General features: G+C 65.6%; 1 protein-coding gene across 1 annotated transcript in view; it reads right to left on the bottom strand.

Moving 5' to 3' along the window:
• Window positions 1-9,664, bottom strand: part of KMT2C (lysine (K)-specific methyltransferase 2C) — a 118,880-nt gene that overhangs the window by 7,063 nt on the left and 102,153 nt on the right. The window contains exons 46-55 of the mRNA XM_012733869.1: window positions 9,085-9,249; window positions 7,626-7,767; window positions 7,366-7,522; window positions 5,937-6,115; window positions 5,695-5,831; window positions 4,797-5,046; window positions 3,807-3,946; window positions 3,393-3,500; window positions 1,315-2,434; window positions 518-654 (exon numbers count right to left, since the gene is read on the bottom strand). Coding sequence (XP_012589323.1) covers window positions 518-654; window positions 1,315-2,434; window positions 3,393-3,500; window positions 3,807-3,946; window positions 4,797-5,046; window positions 5,695-5,831; window positions 5,937-6,115; window positions 7,366-7,522; window positions 7,626-7,767; window positions 9,085-9,249 — 2,535 coding nt within the window. The remainder of the gene's footprint in view (window positions 1-517; window positions 655-1,314; window positions 2,435-3,392; window positions 3,501-3,806; window positions 3,947-4,796; window positions 5,047-5,694; window positions 5,832-5,936; window positions 6,116-7,365; window positions 7,523-7,625; window positions 7,768-9,084; window positions 9,250-9,664) is intronic.

The following is a 9,664-nucleotide window of genomic DNA, read 5'->3' on the forward strand; positions in this document are numbered from 1 at the left end:
CCCCAGCATGCCGGCATCGAGGGGCAGATGTCAGCTGTACTTGCAAACTGAGCTTGGGGCAAAGGTGTCGCTACGGTGAGCGCAGGCTCCCTGCAGACGCGAGGCGCGTGCCGCAGCAGAGGCGCCCACGCGAAGCCACACTGAGACCGGGGGTCTGCTCGGCCACGGGGGTTCGCGCGCTCCGGGAGACGGTGTCTTGCACCGTGCGGGTCCCTGCAAGCGCCTGCACAGTCCCGCCCAGAGCTAACTGTGCCCTTGCCCATACACAGGGCAGCTACGGTGTCTGTCCACGGCCCGAGGAGCTGCCGCAGCCCAACGCAGGACCCCGCATCCACGCGTGGGCCGAGAATGGACAGGGGAGGTGGCGCCCCGCACGTCCTGCCAGCCCAGCGCCGGCCTTTGCCCCGCAGCCTGGACTGAGGCTTGAGCTTGTCTGCGGGCCGCACCCAGCCCTGCCTGTCTGCAAGAGACTCCGGGCGTGACCAGGGCCAGGCCCACGCGCAGGGGCTGCGCTCACCGACTCGGCGATCCGGGCCACGGCAGAGACCGTCAGGCCAAACAGGTCTTCGCCTCGCAGATACGCCGGGAAGAGCTGGAGCATCTCCGACTTCTTCCTCACACAGGCCACGGGCTCCAGGATTTTATCCCACACACCTGTGGGCCGACAAGCAGTTAGGACCAGGCTGCCTCGTGGCAGTGGCAGGGGCCAGGGCTGCGTCGGAAGCACGAGCAGGAGCCACTGTGCGCGCCGGACTCCCGGCCCTGGGGAGCGGGGCGGGCGCAGCCTGCTGGTGCCCGGCCGCCCGCGGGGCCGGGGGCTCTCAAGGCTCTAGGGGGTTTCAGGGAGGAGCAGAGTCGCACTGACAGTGGAGCGGTGAAAAGTGGCCGAGCGTGGACGGCACGCGCTGCCCTCCGGCTCAGGCCCCTTCCCGCGGCCTGAGGCGGCGCCCGGCCAGGACCCCGCAGGCTGAGTGGGACACAGCGGCGGCGCCCCCGCGGCTGGCCCCCAGCCGCTCCCTGCGGCCCTTAAACCTCGGCCAAGAGGGGGATACGGCCACCCACTTTCACTCATCTGTGCCGACGGAACTGGGGCCCGGGCCCGGGCCCGAGGCGCAGGGGCGAGAGGATCCCCCCGAGTCAGAGCGGGGGCAGGACGGGTCTGGTGCGCCCTGGGGTCCCCTCCGGGCGGCGCCGCGCCCAGGCAGGCCCGCAGCACCTACGTGTAACCCCGGCCGGCCCGTGACATTCTGCCTCCGCCCGCCCCGGCCCCGGCCCCACCCGGGGCCCGCCCACGCGCGCCCGAGCGCGGCCCACCTTTCGGCGACGTGTCGCTCAGCACGAGGTCCTCGTGGCCCTGCTCCACCACCCTGACGACGAAGGCGGGGCGCCCGTCCCGCTCCTCGATGGAGCACAGGTAGCGGCAGCGCCGGTGCGGGTAGCGCGCGCTCCAGTAGAGCCGGCTGGCCTCGTAGCCCACGGGGAAGAGCGCGCGCGGCGAGTGGAAGGCCGGCATCTGCTGCGGCAGCAGCTGGCCGATGGCGTGGAAGATGAGGCTGCCCACCCGGAAGGTGTGGCCGCGCTCGCCGCGCTGCACGATGCTGGCGATCTGGCGCGCCTCGTCGCGCTGCACGTACACGCGGCGGAAGACGGCGAAGTGGCTCAGCTCCTGCTCGTGGGCGCCCTTGGGCCTGTGCGCCGGGCACAGCATGGTCTTGTCCTTGAAGAACATGCACTGCGCCCGGAGCGCGCAGGTGAAGTGGTAGGTGTTGGCGCAGCGGAAGCGGTGGCAGCCGCTGGTGGCGCCCGCCTTGTGGCAGCACACGCACCTCATCTGCAGGCCGCGGCGCAGCGCCAGCTCCACGTTGATGAGCGCGCCCGCCTGGGTCTCGTAGACCTCGGTGGACCAGAGCGCGCAGTTGAGGTGCACCCACAGGTCCAGGTCCAGGTTGAGCAGCCGCGCCGGGCCGTCCGTCAGGCCGTCGCCCTCCTCGTGGCAGAAGCAGCACTTGCGGAAGTCCCGGGGCGCCGGGTCGGGCCTCAGGGAGGTGCCCCGTTGGCTCAGGAAGTCGTCGATCTCCTCCTCGCCGGGCGGCCTGCAGGTGCCCTTGGGGGTGACGATGTGGATGCCCCACTTCTTCCACTTCATGCCGCGCCACTTCTTGCTGACGGGCCGGCAGTCCTCACAGGCCCCGTGCACGGCGCGCAGCCGAGGCTTCAGCTTGACGGTGACCTTGAGCTCGTCGGGCTTGGCCTCGGCCTTGGCGGCCTCGAGGGCGGGCGGGAAGGCGATGGGCGGCGAGGCGGGCGGCGAGGCCTTGTCCTGGAGCTGGGCCAGGCAGTGCACGTCCAGCGTGGAGATGTTGTTGCTGTACTGGTGGAAGGCACGGGACGGCGCCTCTCTGACAGGCGACGGCGGCAACGAAGGGACAGAGTCCTGAGCGACAGACACGGCAGAACAAAACACGGCGACTCGCCTCTGCTCGCACAGGGGCCCAGGTCCTCCGGGCATGTGGCCTGGGGGGGGGCGGGCGGGGGGGCAGGGCGAGGGCCCTGTAGGGAAGCCCCCCCGGCACTGGGCCGGGCGCCCCGACACCCTTGGCTCCAAGGCTCCCCCTGCCCGCCCCGCCCGGCAGTGGGGCGGCTCCTTCAGTGAGAGCAAGGAGCTGTTCCCTGAAGAACTGGGAATGCCTCCTGCCGCTTCTCCACCCCCCCCCCCCCCCCCCCAATTCCTGGAGCTCATCTCGGGCTTGGGTGACTGGCATAAACATCAAAGCGGGCTGTCCTTCGTCAGCAGACCCATCACAGTACTTTTCCTGAGGCTGCTCAGCACTGCTCCAGCCTCTGAAGCGGCTGCTGGGGGTCTTGGTGTCCCTGGGACACAGGGTGCTGTCACTGACAGCGCCCCAGCCCCAAGCCCAAGCACTGGCACTGCCGACACCGGGGACACCGGCTCCCGGGGCTGGGCCCTGGCTGAACGCCTGCGCGGGCTCTTCTGAGGAAGGGCAGCGGCCGGGGCTCTGAGCCAGGGTGGCGCAGGACCTGTGCGCCGGCGCTGAGCGAGACAAGGGTCCGGCGGGCGGCCTCCCCACCAGGGGTCCCGCGTCCCAGGCCGCAGGGCTGAGGGCCGTCTGCGACAGGCCCCGCAGGACGGCTGCGGGGAGGGGCGTTTCGTGCCACAGCCTGGCACTACGCGAGTAAAACTAAAAACTGTGTGCTCACGCTTCTCTCAGTTCCCGACTTTTAACGATAAAATCCCCGATTTCCACTCGTGTCAAGCGAGCTGAGCGAGTTCCGTCTGGAACAGCAGCGGGGGCCCAGGCCCGGTGCCCCTCCCCAGCAGCACCTCGTGGGGTCCCCGCAGCCCCACCCCCAGGCGCCAGCGCGCCCCGCACCTTGCTTTCTGAGTGCTTCGCCCGTAACGCCGACGAGTGCAGGATGAAGCAGTTGTTGCTGCAGAAGACGGCGGCCTTCTCCACGCCACCAGGGCTTTCTCGGGAGTCCTGCAAGCAGGAAGCGCGTGGGGTCTCAAGCCACATTGTAGGAAAACAAACCTCTGAGCTGCTGGCTTCTGCGTGGTGCCCAAAGTCTAAGCAGCTACCTTGCGGCGCAAGGGCCGCCCAGGCCGACCTCCCGCACGCCGTGCCCCAGGCCGAGAACACAAGCCTGCCCCGCGGGCCTCACTCTGCTGCATCTCACGCTCCCCAAGGCCACACGCCTTCGTGCCATCAGCCCAGCCCCCGCCCGGGGCGCGGGGCTCGGGGGGCCTCTCGCTGGCGCAGGAGCAGCACGGCCTGGACGCCAAGTACCTTGCCGAAGGAGGCCAGGTCTCTGCATGTCTTCCGCACGCCGCTTCCCAGCACGACCACCTTGCAGTGGGAGCACCACTGTGGCCCGGGGGCTGCGCCTTCGGGGGCCCCGCGGCCAGAGCCCCTGAACCCGGACAGGCCTGGAGGCAAAGAGCCGTGGTTAGCAGGGCCAGACTGGCCACCTAGTGGCCACGCCCACCAACAGCAGCCGGATCCGTCAGCTCCTGTCACACTTCGTTATTTAACGAACATCTGACTCTAAGCAGGTTTCCGGGGCATTTACTGTGGGGCACAGAGTCCTCCAGGGCAGGGCCGAGCTGGAGCACGGACACTCGGCCGCCAGACAGCCTGACGGTCTAAGAATCAACAGCGGCTACGGGAGAGAGGCTCCTTTTAAGGGGCATCTCGTGACCGAGAGGGGGTGTGTGCCGGTCTTCAGTGTCCTCTGGAAGGGGAGAGCGCAACGAGGCGCGCAGGGCCAAGAGAATGCCGGTCCCGACACAGGCAGCCCAGTGTGTGGCACCCTCGTGCACGTCACCCACACGGGCAGGAGGCAGAGGGGAAGAGATGGTGTGCAAGAAGCCGCCAGAGGCCACCAGGCCTCAGCCAAAGCAGGCGACTCAGGAGAGCCCCTTGGTGAGCGCCACGAGGCCGAGGAAGCAGGCGCCGGGGAGTCCTGTGCAGCCGCTGCGGGGGAGTGGGGGGCACTGGAGACCAGAGGCGCCAGCAGCAGCGTGAAGCGAGCAGCCAGAGGGGCGGAGGTGGGGATGCAGGACAGCGGCCGGGCGCGCTCGGCCGGGGCAGCCTGCGGGGCGGACATGGGCGCGTCCTGCTCAGGACACAGAAGAGCTGTGGCCCGAGGCAGTCCCCACACACGGTGACCTACGGGGGCCCACGCCACATGCTCCCGTCACAGCTAACTCAAGTTTCAGGAGAACGAGTGTAACTGAGTCAGGATGAACGTGGGTAAGAAAACGTGAACTAGCTCACCGTCGCTTGCTGGAGGAAATGGAACATTTGGCTGCTCCAGCCGGTAAGAGCTGGCTGATCTGGGAGGGTGTGCAGATCCTGGTGGAGGCCCACGAAGAAATAAATGCTGTCGATACTCCGCACCTGGGCTCACTCTGTGGCCACCGGCCACACCCACGGAGGGAGCACCCGGAGCGCTACTAACCTCATAGCTGCTAGGGACGCGGACGTGAAGCAGGTCGGAAAACGCAGCCACAACGCTGCTGATGTTCTAGGACACGAAAGGAAGGTGCGTCACCGCCCGGCGGCAGCGGCGCCCAAGGACGCGGCGGCTTCGGCTGAGCACGCGGGCCCCAGGGAAGCGCCTGCTCTCAGGGCCGTGCCCAGAGTCCCAGCAACACCGCTCCCCTTCCTGGGGGCTGGCACCCTTCAGGATCGCGACCGGGGACACCCCGGGAGCGAGCCCAGCGCCCACTTCCTGCGGCTGCACGAAGGCCGTCCTGCTGCGGCGGGAGCCTCGAGCCGCCCTGCTGGGGACCAGCCCGCCAAATGCACGGCCAGAGCCCGGCATGAGCAAAGCTGGGCATTGAAGCCACCTGCCAGGCGAGCTGGTGCTGCTGGGGGCACCTGGTGCTCCCAGGACATGACGCGGCCATGACGTCCATCCATCCGCTCTTCTCTGTCTCTCTCACACACACACTCACACCCCCGCTCTTCTCTGTCTCTCTCCCTCACACGTGCGCGCGCCAGGAGTCCCTCTAACGAGAGCTCGGAGCTCATCCAGCTCTGCTCAGCTGAGGTCATCTGATCCTGCCTCGGGATGCCAGGGCCCGCTGGGCCTGCCCTGCCTGCCTGCCCACGGCGGGTGCGGGTGGGGGTGCGCAAACACTCTGCATCTCGCAGGGTCTCCCCTCTTTACCTCAGCAGCTGTAGGATGCAGAGTGATCGCTACAGATATAAGACCCGATCTGGGGCCATTTGGGGATGAACCAAAAGGCGGTGCAAAGAATAAAGTGCCTGGCTCAGTTTTGATATCATTTCTTCTAGATTCTGAACCTTGGAAGGAAAAACAAAAACACAATTAAAGAGGCAGTGTTTCTGGCTCTCCAAAAAGCGTGAGCCAAAAGCGGCGTGAGCCGCAGTGCGTGACGAGCAGCTCACCTTTGCCAGCGCTGCTGGGCAGGATGGGGATGATGGGGGACGGCACGGGCTCTGGGGGCTCCTCTTTGACCAAGGACAGATCCGGGTACCTGCTCACTTCCAGCCCCACCACGCTCTCGGGAGAGGACGAGGGAACGAAACTGTCGGGCGTGTCCCGATCGCCCACGTGGTCCTGTGCCCTGAGGGAGGACGACAGTGTGAGGCAGCCGCTAGCCCAGCCCAGCCCAGCCCAGCCCCGCAGGGCAGCGAGGAGCAGAGTGCAGCGCAGTCATTCAGGCTCTGCCAGGATGCTGGTGGAAAAGCCCAGACTCTGTGATAAAGTCGTGCTGGGGCTGTTTCCTCAGCTGGGGGTGAGCATCGACATTAAACCAGCTGCCAAAGAAGGCAACGTCCTGGCTGTTCTGGCCACGCACTGTGCGGAGAAACGACCACCATTTGTACCCCGCAGATTCAGGCCTGGGGCTCCGGGAGCTGACTGCCCCCCCACCCCTCAGAGGGCACCGCCCGCTGCTGGGAGGAGGGCAAGGCCCGGAGCACCGGGCTAGAACAGCCTCTCAAAGGGCCCCAGGACGGAGCCTCAGGGTAGCCACTGCCTCGAGGAGGGGCACAGGACCCCCTGAGCCGGGCAGCACCCACCCTGCCCCTGGGGTGCCACCCCGGGGCCGGTGAGCAGCAGCGGCGGCGGCCGGGCCAGGCGCCCACAAGCCCCACGGCAGCGGCTAGAGCGGCTAGAGCTCGCTCGGTGGAGACGCTCCGGGTTGGTGCTCCCCAGCCAGAGCCTCGGGGCTCGAGAGCTGACACGGAGCAGGAAGGGGGTCTGGCACAGTCCCTGGGGGTGCTGCTCCCCGGCAGGGCGAGCCTGCGTCTGGGACTGCTGCTGCCGGGGACGCAGACACGCATGAGCCGCTAACGGGCGACCGGGACAGGAGCCTGCCCCGTTCCGCCCCGTCTTACATGTCCACCTGTTATTACCTGCTCAAGTCCCTGTGTCATGGACGATTCAGAAAAATACACAACCCTACTGTATTTACTGGTAGAGTCTGCCTAACGCTTAAATCCCAAAGAAAACCACTCACCAGAGTTTGCCCCCCACGCGTCTACTACCTGCCATCCCCACAGGTCACACGCTCTGAAGAACGGAGGGGCGGGGGCCTCCCTGGCGGCCGAGTCGCTCTCAGCACTACCAGTGCAGCCGCCGGCGTCTGATCCCCGGCGGGGAGCGACCCCGGGCGCAGCCGCCCCCTCCGGTCTCCTCGCCGCTCCCCAGTGTCTCTCAGTGGATCCGCCTGCTCTGCTCCCCGCTCTGACCCTGTGAGTCCTCTCACCCCCTCTACCTCGGGTCTGCAGTCTAGCTTGTCTACATCAGAATCAAGTAAAAATCTGACAGTCGGGAGTGACTGAAAAGCATCTGTGGCAAAGGACCAAGTACCTCAACTCCTCCTGGTTGTTGTGAGGTGGTGTTGGAAGGGAAGCTGGGACGTCCACCGTCTTTGGGCCCTGAGCGATTGCTCTGGCCAGCAAGTCCTCATGAGGTCTGAATGGCAGCTGAAATGGCTTAGGCCCCAGATTTTTGGTGACTGGGAGAGCTAAAACACAAAACATGGAGAACTCGGTCAAACCTGACACGAGGCAGAACACAGCCAGGTACCTGCCGGGGCCCCAGGTGTGAGGTGCAGGTGTGGGCCGTACCTTCGTGGCTTGCGAACACACCAGCTTTTCCAGCAAGCTCCTCAGTAGTCGCAAAGCCATTTACCATCTTCGGACAGGCCATGGGAGGTGGTGTAGGAGGAAGAGAGGCAGGGGGTGTTGGAGGATTACTTAGATTATTCTGCTGCAGGAGACCAAAAGATTTTTAATTATATGCTACTGAGCAAATATGCAATGACCTTGCTAAAACTCAGCTCTGAGCACTGTCAGCACACAGAAGCGAGGCTACGGCAGAGCCGAGACTGGCTTCACCACACACCCCGAGGGAGGCGCCAGGCAGGGGGCCCTGCCGCGCGACGGACGGCTGAGGTTCACGGACATGTCACCCGTTGCTTACTCCGCCCCTCGAGCACCCAGTTTAGAACACGGAGAAGTGAGTTTCCAGAGCCTGATTCTATGCAGTAGGATTCGCAAGTTTCATTGTGAGAACTCGCCAGGGAACCGTTTGAAAACTCAACTAGGAAATGGAAAAAGTTCTCCAACATTCTTTCCTAAATTCTCACTGAGCTGTATCCCAGGTCTGCAAAGAAGACCCGAGAATTAGTGGGTCTGACCCTGCAAGTCCAACTCCCCTCTCGGACGTGCGAATCTGGCTGAGACTGCTGCGGCCGAAGCAGCAGAGTGGCGGAGCGGCACAAACGCGGCCCCGCCGGCCCTTCCCTGCGGCCCGGGGGTCGCGGACGGAGTCCTTCCCCAGCCTCTGCTCGCTCCACCAGCGACGCGCGCACGGTGCGAGGAGGGAGTAAAGCCACGCAGACACGGGGCTTGCGGGGGCGACGCCGTGCCGTCAGGACAGTCTGGTCTGCGCCAGAAGAAGGCGAGTCGACGGCCCGGACAGCTCTCTCTCGGGCGGGAGCCCGCTACGACCCGGGGTGCCAGCGTGGGAGGGAAGCCCGGCACATGAGGACGCGCAGACGCACTTTCCCCAAAGACCATTTTCACACGAAGCACACGTGAGGTCGCATGCAACGGCGGCGTGTGAGGCCACAGAGCACCTGCACCTGCTCAGACACACCTGACCCGTGCGCCGCTATTTCAGCAGGCTCAGAGCCAGTGTGGCGGCGGCGGGGCCGCCAGTGAGCAGGTGGGAAGGGTCCTACGCTCCCTCTCCCAGAGTAACAGACTCCTAACCACGTCTCTTGTTCTTGCTCCTTCCTGTGCATTTGGAGTCACTTTAAAGAGTCTGACAGCTCTAAGGACGTCAATGTTTTCCCCACCGTGGGATGCACAGTGGGTCTTGCCACCTTCGTATTCTTATGCACCCCCAAGCCCCGTGTTACAAACACTTCATCTGGCATGACTGTAACTTTTTAGTGGAACTCAAGCTTTCATGAAACTTGCAGGGGTCAGATATAATGAGATGGAGCAGCGAGGCAAACCCTGGCCACTCTGGGGGCGGGGGGGAGAGGGGAGTACCCCAGTGGGTGGCAACTCCACGTACCTTGCAGATTAACTGGGAGTAGTAGTCGGAAACCCCTTCCAGGGCGGCACTGCCGAAAGCTCCCAGCAGGCGGCTCCCGCTGCTGAGCTGGCCGCTGCCGTAAGGAAGAAAGTGCGCAAAGTTCACTCCAATGACCGGTTCCATTAGAGGGAGCAGAGAGAGCTGCTATCGAAAAACACGTTTAAGAGCAATGCATGTGGTAAACGAAACTGCTCCCCAGCTCCCCTCAGACCAAGGCAAGTTAGTTCAAACAAGGCTGGAGAAAAAAGCCCGGCTGCAGCTTCTGTACCGAACGTGCCGGAACAAGGGGCGGGACAGCAGGCTGCGGGGCAGACTTACGGGGGCTTCCTCTCAGCTGCCTCGGGGGCGCTGCGGGCCTCTGCCAGGGCCTGGGGGGGGGGTGCTATGCCCGGCTCTCGCACGCACACGGGTGCAGGGAGCTGTGGTGGGGGCGGCCCACGCGGGCCGTGCAACCAGAGGCACGGGGAGGAGGGCACTGCGGCTGCGCGCCCGAGCCGGCGACCCCGGCCGCCCCCGGCCGCCCCAGACCACCATTTGTACCCCGCAGATTCAGGCCTGG

The sequence above is a fragment of the Condylura cristata genome, unplaced genomic scaffold (assembly GCF_000260355.1).
Source record: "Condylura cristata isolate star-nosed mole 26May11 unplaced genomic scaffold, ConCri1.0 scaffold00042, whole genome shotgun sequence".
Classification (NCBI taxonomy): domain Eukaryota; kingdom Metazoa; phylum Chordata; class Mammalia; order Eulipotyphla; family Talpidae; genus Condylura; species Condylura cristata.